At 41.4% G+C, this 13,521-nt stretch overlaps 1 protein-coding gene and 1 non-coding gene across 2 annotated transcripts; one reads left to right on the top strand and one right to left on the bottom strand.

Annotated features, from left to right (window-relative positions):
• Nucleotides 1-1,057: 1,057 nt before the first annotated feature.
• Nucleotides 1,058-13,178, bottom strand: PSMA3 (proteasome 20S subunit alpha 3). The gene is made up of 11 exons (XM_053395922.1): nt 13,057-13,178; nt 8,763-8,845; nt 6,253-6,376; nt 5,848-5,949; nt 5,634-5,707; nt 3,980-4,055; nt 3,552-3,617; nt 3,120-3,166; nt 2,265-2,332; nt 1,695-1,759; nt 1,058-1,232 (listed from the first exon to the last, which is right to left on the bottom strand). Exons 1-11 carry the CDS (start codon nt 13,075-13,077, stop codon nt 1,188-1,190), a joined length of 771 nt encoding a protein of 256 aa, XP_053251897.1. The 5' UTR covers nt 13,078-13,178; the 3' UTR covers nt 1,058-1,187.
• A 270-nt stretch (nt 13,179-13,448) lies between these two features.
• Nucleotides 13,449-13,521, top strand: TRNAK-CUU (transfer RNA lysine (anticodon CUU)). The gene has a single exon. It is a non-coding gene; the product is annotated as a tRNA-Lys (tRNA).

The following is a 13,521-nucleotide window of genomic DNA, read 5'->3' as shown; positions in this document are numbered from 1 at the left end:
AAATTTGCCCTGGAGGGTTTCTCAGGCAAAAAATTATGTTTTTCATACTAGCATCCTTGTGTAAGCATTGCCATCTAAACAAGTACAGTAAATTGGAAAGTTAAGTAGTTTTTGAACAGCAGCAATCTCATTGGAGCACAAAGTTCTGGTTTCTCTCTTAAGAAAATCTCACTGTCAAATCATAGCATTTTCCAGCAACTGCAAAAATTAGTTGAAAGTGATCACCACACTAAAGCACAGCACTACACAAAATACTGCCACAATTTTCTTCTTCCAACTAGGGCTCAGATTATGTTTTCACAACCACCACTCTGTTACATGAAGCCACAAATCAATATCCAACAGCATTAGTCAGATCCCTTCTATTCAAGTATGACCAAGCTTCAGGCTCACTATTTGCCCTCAAGCCACCCCACCTGCTGAATTGGAAGAGGAAAGATAAAGCTTGAGTGTGACACCTTACTATATATATTACTTTTCAGGCAGATACATATTGTTCATGATTTACACAAGCTTTTTACAAACTGCATCTCAAAGCAGCAGTAGTCATATTTACTATAATCCTATCCAGACAACAGGAAAACTGGACTGCTAGGTAGGGAGGTTGAATCATAAACTTGTCCAATTGTAGGATACAGCCGATGTTCTTTGTATGACCAGGTATCTGGGCTGCTACCTTCTGACAGGAGGGAGCAGGTGTTTTACCATTTCTTTAAGGCCTGGATTCAACAGGGCTGGAGAGTGTAGTTCTCTTAGTAGTGGGTGAAATCTAGCATGCTACATCAGGGTGCTCAATGTGATTTTAAACTTTTTTCCTTCAACAACATGCTTTCTCCACACCACCACCCATGCAACAACCAATTTGTTTTTGGAAATTTCAAAAGGGTTTGCTATGTAGCACCGAGGAGGGAAAAGATCCTTATCAGTGCACAAAGTTTCTTTGGCTCCTAGTCAGGAATATCTTCCTGTTTTTGTTACATTCCTCCATCAAGCCCTTGCTCCCATTGCACAGAGTTACCTTGTCCTAGCCTTTGGAAAAATAATTGATACTCAAATATAAACAGTAATTGGAAAATTTTTTAGTGCAAGTTGGTCACTCAAAATAGTCTTCCAGCACATACATCATGTCAAATACATACACAGGCCTGTGGTACAGATTAAAACATTTGTTTTAAAGTAACAATGTGTTACATATTTTCATCATCTGATTCATCATCTTCTTTCAGAGATTCCTGTAGAAATAAAGAGAAAAGATCAGGTCCTGCTGCTTCCGTGCTAACAGACGCACCCCACATGTTATACATACACCAGGAATCTAGCTGTCTGCACAATTTGTGGAATTAAATAGCTGACATTTTATACCTACTTTACATAAAAGTACACAAATTCTACAGCAGCCTGCATCATTACTTCTCCACTTAAAGGTAACTGGTATTTTAAGATTTATGGACCAGATTATCTTTTGTAAACCAAAATTACTTAAGAGGAATTGGAAGAGATGTTTTCCTCCCAGGAATGTAAGCAGAAGGTCCCCATTTCAATCCCTGGCACCTCCAGGCAGGGCTGGGACCATTCCCCGCCTGAAATCTGGACAGCTACTGCCAGCAGGAATAGACTACTAAACAAGATGTACCAATGTATGATGTCTAATGCAGCTTCCTATGTACAACAGACAGTGAAGTTCCAGCACTTACCTTAGCGTATTTCTCTGCTTCTTCCTTAATGTCTTTTGGGACAATTTCATGTTTTCCCTTGGTTACTATGAATTAAAGAGGAATTTTTTTATTTTTTTGGAATGCAAACCTATCTTCTAAGTTTGAAGCAAAGGCAACGTCATATACAAATGTGCCACAAACTCATTTTGTGGTACTGTTTTCTGAAAAACAGTATGGGCTATACTCATACAGTAGACTCATTAAAACCAACAGACTTGAGTCACGGCTTCTGATTTCAATGGATCTACTCCTGAGCAGATTTGTTGTATGCAGCCATGGTAATTAGATTATGTACCCCCATACAAGGGCACATGTCTTCAATGTTAAGTCAAGGGTGGGGAACCAGAGACCCGAAAGATGTTGTTGGCCTCCAACAATCCCTGCCAATAGTCAGGGATGATGTGAGTCGGAGGCTGGAAGCATCTGGAGGGACACAGGTTCTTTTAGATATGCTGTTAATTAAGGATAAATCACAGCAAGTTACAAAATTAACTTTTCATAAAGCAGCAAACAGTAATGAAGGAAGAGAAGATTTGAACGATACATTACTTTCTCCAACCCAACTGAGTTCAAGTTCAAAAGCTTTGTCTTTTACTTCATCATGGACTATGTAGATTCTAGAAAAAATAAACACAGAAAAAGTAGTTATTCCAAGTATCTATCAAGAAGTATAGTAGGAACCCACTTACAGCTTTGGGACGGGAGGAGCTCAATAGTAAACAGTTTTTACATACATTCAGAAGAAAGCATATACTCAGAAACATGCATGTCACAATTTCAGGACACCTAAAAATCACATGAAAACTGGCTCTTCTGTTACTTACTGGAGATAAAATGCTTCTAAAAGGGTCCTCTTTTAGAATTATTTGACATGATTTAATTTGATGTTAGTGTTTAAAGAAAGCTGCACACAATTCCATCATTTCCTGCATCTTCATTCCTCCCTTTGCACAAGCAGTAAAATAAGCCAGGATTCAGCCCTTGAAACATAGCTTCCCATGGCTTGTAAACAAGTCAGGATTAGATGGGAGCTTTCAGCAAGGAAGGAGTGAAGCTGAATGCACAACACTCACACAATAAGCCAGGATTTTTGGTTTAACATTACACGTGAAATCGATCACCTATCAAAAGTTGGATCCACCCTCCAAATAGAAAGTTCACTCAAAATTTCAACATCTAAATAATTTATCCCTTAGCTATGTAGACTTTAACACAAAAATATGAAATTATGAGTATGAAATGCATAGCCTTAAAGTAGTTTGAAATCAAATAGGGTCATAATCTGGATGTAAACAGAAAGTCCATTTTATCTGAACTGCTAGATCCCAGCCCATCATCCAAAGACAATTCAATATAAGAACTGCCCCAGTGAATCAACCCAAACCAACATTTTAAGAAACTTACATTTTTGCAACTTCTTTAACAACATCACGGCAAGTCATATCTTTCATCTGTGGATATACAAATACAGCGAGCATTTTAATCATATACTATTGTGTTTACTGTGTTCTGAAATAAAGCTCACAAACCCAATGCACTATAGTTAAGTGTGAAATAAAGTCTATCTAGATTCTCAGGAAGCTCATTTCTGCACCAATCTAATTCCTGAAGAACCAAGATTATATCTACACACATCCTTGTTATTCACAAAGCTCTTGGAAGGTCAAGTTTGAACTGGTGACAGCAGTCCAGTATTTTACTGAGAACGCAACACTTCTGGATACCTGGATTAATAAACCCAGAAAATTCCTGCCCTGTGGAATAAATGTTTCAGAGACACCTGGGATGTTTGTTTAGAAGCATTTGTTTGTTTAGAAGCACAAGGCAATGCCTTACCTGGAGCTTTTCAATCTCTGTCTTTGCAGCTTGTCTTGCTTTTCCAATGGCACATCCCCAATAACCCTGTAAATGCAACAGGAACAACTTTAAACCAAACAATATCTGTAATTATTGCAAACGTTTTACATAGTGTTGTAACGTCACAAACAAATGCATGCATGCATGTGCCTTATCAAACAGCAGCGCAGTCCTAACCTTAATTCAGACAAAGTTCATACTGTGTCCGTCCCATTCCAGAGACCTGCACAAGTATACTAAACATCTAGTGATCTTCTGGACTAGGGATCAGTAAGCAGCCCAATACCAACCGCCAGCTGCTCCCCGCTGCCCCAATCACTTTAAACTAAAGGACTTCAGTGGATGAGCAAGAGTCATACAACTGCCTATCTAACTAACTGTTCCCCACCTATGAAAATTTAACTCACGTATGAAACGCCTGATGGGTCTATCATGTATAGCTGAGCACCTTCATCATCACCATCATAGGAACCCAACATGAAACTGGAAATGTAAAAGATTTTGTTGAAGAACTGCCAGACAGAGAATAAATGACAAAAGGTCTGCAATCCTACAAACACTTAACGAGAAGTACCACTGAGCTCAATGAGGCCTACTTCCAAGTAAGCAATTTGGGAAAGTTTCACTGAAATCAGCTGCACAAGCCACAGCCCATGACTCACATAGAGATGTTTCTATTGGGATGGGAAACTTCTGTACTTGCTGCCCTATTTTGTAATGTACCATTGGGTTCATATTTAACTACTATAACTTGCCTACCATAGGCATCACCTTGCCAAATGGTAAATATAGTTCTGCCACACTTCTCTTCACTCAGATAACACTTACTGGAAAAGCTCTGTTTGTAGCAGAACAGCACAAATAAATATCTTCCCAAATTATTACATGTGGACTATGTCAAGCTGAGAATGGTTGCTTAAGAACGTGGGGTGTTCTTAAGGTACGTTTTGCTGACCCATGGATACTTGTTAAGATTCCCAATATTTTTTTAGCTTCTAGCATACCCATAATTTTAATAGAAAGGTTAAGATGTCCAACATCTGTTATTCCAAATCAGAAATTATAAGGGCAACCCTTTTTATTCAGCTGATTTAAATAAGGTATGCATATACTTCTAGGTCACATACTGAGAGAATAGGATTTAACCTATTCTTACTAGTGAACTGTGGGTATATTGGGTTGGACTTGGATCCAGAATTGCATGGAGTGGAACTCTGCTAACTGGATGCTACCTTGGGCAGAGGAAAGACAGGCATTTTCTGAAAATTCCTCTCACCATGCAGTCCCTCAATGCCTCCAAAAGTTCGCTCTGGAAGGTTGGCAAGCCCTCAAAAATAATGTGAGAGAAGAAACTGGGCAGAAATCATTTTTAAAGCCTTGGAAAAAACCCCGCTCTTCAGCCAAGAGACTTTCAGAGATGCTTCAGAAGAGGAGCAGTTTCAGTTGGATCCAATACACACAAACAGAAAGAGTGGAACAGCAGGTCTGGATCCAAGCCATTGAATATTCTTAGTAATGCTGATAGGAAAGAATTTGGATAAAACACACCGCGACACATTTTGAATATAATCCAACAGAACCCAGAGGACGCACCTTTTTGAAAGCAGAACTTAATTATTTCCCCTTGAGGAAGGGCTCTGTCAAAACATGCCTGGCTAAACTCTCCATCTAGCACCAGGTTGTGTTTTTTCCTGCCTTCCTCCTTGCCCCTCCCCTTTTGGCTGATGCCTTCCTTTTCTTTTTCACTCTTAAGCAGTCTTGGTGGATTGTTTAAGAGGTTGTGTTAAGTAAGCAATCCAGATTTCCAAGTTCAAGCAGCAAGAGTGCATTCCTTAGATCTGGAGATCTTGCCTTCTGAAACTTGCAAGAATCCAGCAGAGCATCTTCACTTGATTATTACCCTTGTTTGTGCATTTAGCGCTCAGAGATAAAGGCTTTTAAATTGTGTTTTACAAATGTATTTTTCTCATATACAAACACACATTTTAAGTTACTATCTGGTCTGAACTCTGGTTGGCAAATGTGTTGTGAATTGCAGTATAAATGAATAAAAGCTCTTACCTGCAACCAAAAGGTCTGACAGCACTGTACAGAGTATAGGCGTGTACATACATAGCCACTCTGTCTGCAAGATGCTGTTAGGGAGGAGGGAAGAAAGAAGAATAGTAAGAGCACTGGAAATATTTTTAATAAGTTTCCTGCAAAGCATCTGAAGCATGCTGTGCTTTTCATAAGTTGCATACGGATAGAAGCAAAAAGAAACAAAGCTCCTTACTTTCAATGGAATATTATAACCATAGTTGGATCTGAAGTTAGAAGCTTCTTCCCTTGCTATGTCAGCCAAAGAACGGGCATCAGCCAGGAGTCCTGCGACTGCCTGAAATAAACATCAGCCATCTTACAACAAAAATCAAAACAGAAATTTGAGTCAACATACCACACTCCCCGTGTATCTCTCTGGTATTATCCTTTACAACAGACACATGATTGCCAGGCACATGTTTCCAGAACTGGTCAAACTAGCATTTCCACACTTGCAAGTTGACGCCTCCAGCTTTCCTTCCTGGTTACAAGCTAAATGTTACCACTGGCTTATCCAAGAGGCCATTTGACAGGAGGAATAAGCCTCAGCACGTGCTAAATGGCAATGAATGCTCCAAGATACTGAGGACCAACTCACCATTCCAACATGTCGATCGACATTAAAGAGGCGTTTGTTGGATCCTTCTTCGTACAGTTTGGACAGAACTAATTTTTCGACTCCAAAGACTACACCATCTTTACATCGTATCCCAATTGCTGTACTGAAAAAAAAGTTGCGATACAGTGATCAGATCAGTTAAAAGTATTTCTTGCTAGGATTTTTCAGTTGAATTTTCAATCAGAAGGTGCTCAAGGAAAAACAGGTTAACAGTTCTTTTAAAAACATCAATAAAAACTAACCTAATTAATTTAAAAAACAAACAACATGACTAATCTACAATAAACGCTATCTGCAAGTGATGAAAATGAGCCCAGTTCAGGAAAGCCCTGCACATGATGCTTATAAGAGAACCACATGGTATATATGGCTTTGGAACTAAAATATTACGGTTTTAGTATTTATTCAAATTTTCATCTTTTTAGGACAGTACTGGATCAAGATAAAAAGCTACTACTAGCAAATACAGTCAAGAAAACATACACATGTACTGTGGGAGGAATTCAACATCAAGCTAAGGCAATTGTTCTGTTAGGTCACACATGTTGACTTTCCCGTCGGAACACCCAGCCCTCTCATTACCCCCCCCCCGCCTCCGTTCTGGGGGTTCCATCAACTCCCACAGAGCTAAAAGGGTGGGGGCACAAGCAGAGGAAAGAGGGAAAGCCTGGTTAAACAAGTTGAAGTCCTGGAGCAGGGCTTCCACTGATGGGACACATTACTTGAATCCTATCCATTTTGACAGAACTTCAACTTAGTACTGTATAGCACTAACATTTTGAACCACCCATGCAGCATGTGTTAGCTTCCCTACTATGTACAACCTACTGCACTGTTTTAAAAAAGCTTCCTCCTTATGGCATGAAAATATAGCCAAATGAAACAATACATTTCAAAGACATTGATTTCCTAAGAAAATCATATGTGTATACACTGATTTCAACAATATCCAAACTTTTTAAAGCTAAAGTTTTACACCATCATGCAACTTTTTAAAAAATCATCAAACCAAATGAATTTTATAGCTGTCAGCTGCAGTCCTAGGCACACTTCCATGTGAGTAAGTATCTCTGAGGAAACATGCACAGACTGGGCTTTAGATGAAAGTAGGTTCAACTGAAATTAGTTTGACTAGCTGCTATCACATCATGTATCTGCCAAGGTGGAACAATGAAAAAGCAGCAATCCTGTTCCTGCAGAGGTTCAGAGCAAAACATTGGTTGATTTTAATGAAAACAGAGGCTTCACATTGTGACTTACCTCTGAGTAAAAATGCATGATGGCAGGCTGTAAGGCTAAAACCCAACTTCACTTAATGATGTCACCTCCAAATGGGACTTACTCCCAAGTAAGCAAGGTACAAGAATGAGTTCACAGAATTCAAGAGGTCAGAACACATACAAATAAAAGCAGGTAAAGGTAGGTAAAGAACCACTGGATGGTGTAGTCCAGTTAAAGGTGACTATGGGGGACACAGGTGGCACTGTGGTCAAAACCACTGAGCCTCTTGGGTAAATAAAAGGACCTGCAGTTCTGTGGAGAAACCCATACTTTGCATGCAGAAACAGGTAGCAGCATTTAATAGAAAATATATTTGTCTGACGCTATACAACCAGGAGTGGGGAAGTGTACATGGCTAGTGGGCTGGATCCTTCAGTACTGCACGCCCCGTAGATCACCTTTGACCTATCAATCACATGTCAGATGACAACTTCAGAGGGGCTCAGTGTAATTGCCAATCAGCTGCTGCAGCAAGCCCTTCTGAAGTCCATTTGTGGGTGCAGTTAAAGTTCAAAATGCGCTGCGAACAAAGCAGGGCTTGCACAAATAGCACTCATTTTCAAGAAGAAGAAGAAGAAGAAGAAGAAGAAGAAGAAGAAGAAGAAGAAGAAGAAGAAGAGTTTGGATTTGATATCCCGCCTTTCACTCCCCTTCAGGAGTCTCAAAGCGGCTAACATTCTCCTTTCCCTTCCTCCCCCACAACAAACACTCTGTGAGGTGAGTGGGGCTGAGAGACTTCAAAGAAGTGTGACTGGCCCAAGGTCACCCAGCAGCTGCATGTGGAGGAGCGGAGACTCGAACCCAGTTTCCCAGATTATGAGACTACCGCTCTTAACCACTACACCACACTGGCTCTCAGCCAATTATTGCCTTGGATCTGTGTTCTTACCTGCTTATACCCATTATACATGATAGCAGAGGGTCACCATTTGTGGACGATTGTCTCAGGGACCACATGCCAGGCCTAATTAGGCCTGTGAACTGGAAACTTCCCAACCCACTGAAGAGAATCCACTGCCAGTCAAAGGAGGCTATACTGGGGTATATTGTCTAGTGATATGATGCAGTATAAAGCAATTTCATTTTTAAGTTCTACTGTTTAATCTCTGCAAAAGTATTCTTTTTAACATTAAGTTGTATATCAGGTTTTTGGTCATTTTAAAATTGGGTTTTAAAATAAATAAATAAATACCAGGTCTTACTCTTACCTGCTATTCTCCACAGCTTTCATAGCATATTCTACTTGAAACACTCTGCCATCTGGAGAAAATGTAGATGCCGACAAGTCATACTGCAAAAGAGAAGCATACATTTGTAGCTTTTTTTCAAAGAACAGCAAGAGGCAGTGGAACTGGGATTCCTTAGTCAATTTCACTGCATACCCTGCTGTATAAATAAGGTGGTTGCTCTCCTACTATAAAAACAATCTCTAAATTTGCACATTTCTCAAACTATGAATATTTGTTTTATTTAATTTAAACAACATATATACCACTTAACTGCAATAGATAGAATACAAAATAAAAATCAGTTAAAACTATGTATTTTATGATTTACACATGAAACAATTGCAATAATGGAAGAAATCATTCTGCCCAATAATTGAAAATCTAGGGGCAACGGCCTATAGAAAGCCAACTTCTAATTCCAAGCATATTTACTGAGCACTGAGTCCCACACAGTTCAAAATAAGGGTTGCAGCCTTAGAGAACTAAGCTTCTATGTAGCTAACAATTGCTGGGTCTGACCATCAGTTTAACATTTGTAGGCTCTCTTATATGGAAAGGGAAAGAAAAAGATGTTTGAAATATATGCATAGTGAACCAAATAAATATTCATGTTTGACATAAAAATAGAACGTATGTTTTGTGTAATTAATTTTTTGTTGTAACTCTCACATAAATTAAGAGCAAGAAATAATTATTAAGTGCACATACCGTGCACTATTTTCTGAAACTGCAAAGCATTATATATATAGATATATATATAGATATATATATATATATATATATACACACACACACACACACACTCACACCCCCTTAGAAGTGGCACAATATATAATTCAAGCAATTCATTACAAACTTTGTATATTTAGGAAATATCTGAAAATGCCAATTAAAAAAAATGATTTAAGTTGTGTCTTCTCATGTTGTCATTTATAAACTATGTTGATCTTATTAGAACAATCCACAATGTACTATAACTAATAGCCTTCCAGAACAGCCAGGGAAGCACAACAAGCTGTTCTACAATAACATCTAGTCACATTGGACAGTTTTCACCTCATGCTTCAAGAACACCATCACCACAAAAGTGAGTTCCTGAAGCAGAGTGAAGGTAGGAAAACTTGCAGTGCAATAACACAAGTCTGCATCTAACAGTACAGGGAAGAAAAGCAGGCAGTATGGGGCTGCTGTTTTCTGCTGCAGCCCAAGTATCATGAAGGCCTAATTTCAGTCTTAAGAGAATCACGGAGGCAATGACCTCAATTGTCATCTTAGACACTTCACAGTATAGTACAGAAATCAGGCATTTGTTTGGAGGGTGTTTATTCCTCCTTTGTTTGAGACCTATCAATTATTGGGTGACAAAATAAATATATTGTCTGTTTACCCATCTTCAGCAAGCATGATAGCAGACCACCAACATTTTACCAACAAGCCATTGTGGTTTAAACCACAATGCATACGAACACAGGGTTTTCAGGTGAGTAAGGCTGCCTCCTGGGTTTTGGTATTTGGAAATAAATGCACTTTGTTTTAATTAATTATATTTATAATATGCATGTATTGTTGCCTTTGTGAGCTCCATTCTCTTTTTCTTCTGCTAATTTGGTTCTTGGTACCAGGTGTAGAAACTTCATAGTGACTTGGACGAGTCAACAGCTACCTCTCCTGGCCAACCAAAAACTGCAGTGACTTTCTTCCATTTCAACTTTTCATCTTAAAAGACCATTTCACACATTACACAATGGAAAATCTAGGTCATTATTTCAGATGTTGGGTGTGTATGTTAATTCATATATTTTTTCTTAAGTTCATAGGCTTCTGGCTGGCCCAGCCTAAAAGCTAATGTATAAGCTTCTCAGAAGGAATTGCAGTGCTAAACATTGAAGTTTGCAGCAGTAGACAAAGTCTGTTCTAATGAAAGCTTGCTTAAAGTTTGAGACAGTGGCAGAGTTTGCACGTGACACCATGACATAGATTGGTCCTCATGACTTTATAGCTCAATGGGGTGGGGAGACCAAAAAAATCTTAGTGCCAGAGCGCATGAAAACACCGTTTACCTTCCCACTGCAGCAGTACATATTTATCTGCTTGCACAGGTATGCTTTCGAACTGCTAGGTTGGCATGAGCTGGGGCAGAGCAAAGGAGCTCACCAAGAAGCTCAATGGTTTAGACCAGTGTTCCCCAACCTTGGGCCTCCAGCTGTTTTTGGACTACAACTCCCATCATCCCTCGCTAGCAAGACCAGTGGTCAAGGATGATAGGAATTGTAGTCCAAAAACAGCTGGAGGCCCAAGGTTGGGGAACACTGGTTTAGACCACAGCGCCACCCACTCCCTTCAAACAACCCATGTGTAGACCACCCCATAGTTTGGTACGTTTCCACCCACTTCAAGAAAGCCAGATCCTTAACGATCCTTTAATGTTATATAAAATACAAAAATATACTTAACAGGTTAGCCATCTACTTTTCTATTCTTAAAACAATTCCAGGTAAGGGTTGCGCCAGCACTGCTCAGCACCAAAGGCAACCCCTGTTTTTGGCCAGGATAGACTGCACTCCAGGACCCTTGATTAGGAACTCTGCCGAAGTGACCATTCCCAGGTGTTATAGTTGATGTTGCCACTTGCAACCTACATTTTCTGCAGGGATCAGGTTGTACTTTGAGGTGCCCAATCGGAACTTAAAAGGCACCTGGCTTGCCAGGAAACAATCAAATGAACACTTAAAGTCTCCTGGTTGATGTCAGACAGGCCCCCTCCCTGTTGAACTTCCCAAATACTTAAATTTAAAAAAAAAAATCCAGGGCAGGGAAGTTTTACCTGACTTCTGATTTTTATGTTCATCAAGGGTTTTTTTTGGTACACCATTTAGAGACATTTGTGATTAAGCGGTTTATAAATTGATGACGAGAATAGTAATTTTAATTACTCAACACAAGGTCTTGTGCATACAAGTTTGATTATATTTCTGCGCCTCTTTCCGAAGACATGAATCCCAAAGCAGCTTACAAACAAGCAACAACATAACAAAACATCACAAGAACAGCATAAATCATAATCAACGAAACACCAATAAAACAATTACAATCTATAAAACACTTAGCAAAGCAGCAACTAAGAAATAGGCTAAACATCTCAATTATAGCGTTAAGCCCTATGATATAAACATTTATAATCCATAAAACGATATGACATTTTGTATGGAGCAGGTTGGCGTTTGGTGGGGGGGATGGTCTTAGCGGGCCAAATTAGACCCTTGCCAGGGGAACACTGGCCCACAGACCAGTGTTTAAAGCACGGGTGGCGCTGTGGGTTAAAACACAGAGCCTAGGACTTGCCAATCAGAAGGTCGGTGGTTCGAATCCCTGCGATGGGGTGAGCTCCCGTTGTTCGGTCCCTGCTCCTGCCAACCCAGCAGTTCGAAATCACGTCAAAGTGCAAGTAGATAAATAGGTATCGCTCCAGTGGGAAGGTAAACTGTGTTTCTATGCGCTGCTCTGGTTCGCCAGAAGCGGCTTAGTCATGCTGGCCACATGACCTGGAAGCTGTACGCCGGCTCCCTCGGCCAGTAAAGCGAGATGAGCGCCGCAACCCCAGTGTCATCCGCGACTGGACCTAATGGTCAGGGGTCCCTTTACCTTGGCAAACTAAGGCCCGGGGGCTGGATCCGGCCCAATCGGCTTCTCAGTCCGGCTCATGGAGTGTTTTTACTTGAGTAGAATGTGTCCTTTTATTTAAAATGCATCTCTGGGTTATTTGTGGGTCCTGCCTGGTGTTTTTACATGAGTATGATGTGTATTTTTATTTAATATGCATCTCTGGAATATTTGTTGGGTATAGGAATTCCTTCTTTTTTCAAAATATAGTCCGGCCCCCCACAAGGTCTGAGGGACAGTGGACTGGTCCCCTGCTGAAAAAGTTTTCTGACCCTTGATTTAAAGGATGCACATCTTCTAATCCCGTTCCATGTTTCCCCTCCTCTCCCAGCTTCTCCCCAAAAGGCCTTTTGCTTTCGGTTTCCCCAAAGTGACTCAGCAGCAGCAGTAGCACAGTGTCTCCCACCCCCCGCGCGCGCGTGTGACGTCACACGCCTCTCCTCACAGACCCCCTTCCTCGATAGAGTCCGCTGAGGGGAAAGAAGGCCGCCCTTTCTTCCTGCCTCGCCCGCATTCCGAGCCCCCCGAGCCCCTCAGGGGCTTCGCCCAGAGACAGCGCTCCCCCGCCGCCGCCGCCTGCTGCTGCTTCCCTTTCCCCTCAGGGGACACTCACCCCGGTGCCGATGGAACTCATGGCGGCGGAGAGCCGAAAGCCGAAACAACCGTTTCCTCCGCCTCCTCGCCAGCCGGCCTGCTTGCCTTCGCCTCCCCAGACCCCCTCAGGCAGCCACCCGCTCGCGCTTCTCACCCACCGCTCAACAACGCGCCCGCCCGTTGGACGGGCACTCCGCGCTCCTGGCCAATGGCCTTTCACGCTGGTCTTTTGCGGCCGGAGGGCGGAGCCACGGACCCGTTGCGTGCGCGCTCGTGGAGAGACCGCCGAGTCACTGCAGGAAAGGGCGGGGCGCGCACGCTCGTCAGAAGCGGGGGAGAGAGAAACAGATGGAGCACGCACGCGTAGCTCAAGTAGACCAACAAACCTTCTAGGAAGCAGTTTTACGTAGTGCCCGGCTAGCTCAGTCGGTAGAGCATGGGACTCTTAATCCCAGGGTCGTGGGTTCGAGCCCCACGTTGGGCG

The sequence above is a fragment of the Podarcis raffonei genome, chromosome 1 (genome assembly GCF_027172205.1).
Source record: "Podarcis raffonei isolate rPodRaf1 chromosome 1, rPodRaf1.pri, whole genome shotgun sequence".
NCBI classification, from domain to species: domain Eukaryota; kingdom Metazoa; phylum Chordata; class Lepidosauria; order Squamata; family Lacertidae; genus Podarcis; species Podarcis raffonei.
Note: the sequence above shows the minus strand (reverse complement) of the source record. Positions and strands in the feature narration are given on the sequence as shown.

Bases quoted from the DNA above. Each gene is read 5' to 3' on its own strand.
- PSMA3 (XM_053395922.1), bottom strand. From the start codon at position 13,077: ATGAGTTCCATCGGCACCGGG. The intron at 5,708-5,847 runs GTAAGGAGCTTT...CCTCCCTAACAG, and splicing joins GTTATAATATTCCATTGAAA to CATCTTGCAGACAGAGTGGC. The intron at 4,056-5,633 runs GTAAGAGCTTTT...TTACATTTCCAG, and splicing joins GTCAGACCTTTTGGTTGCAG to TTTCATGTTGGGTTCCTATG.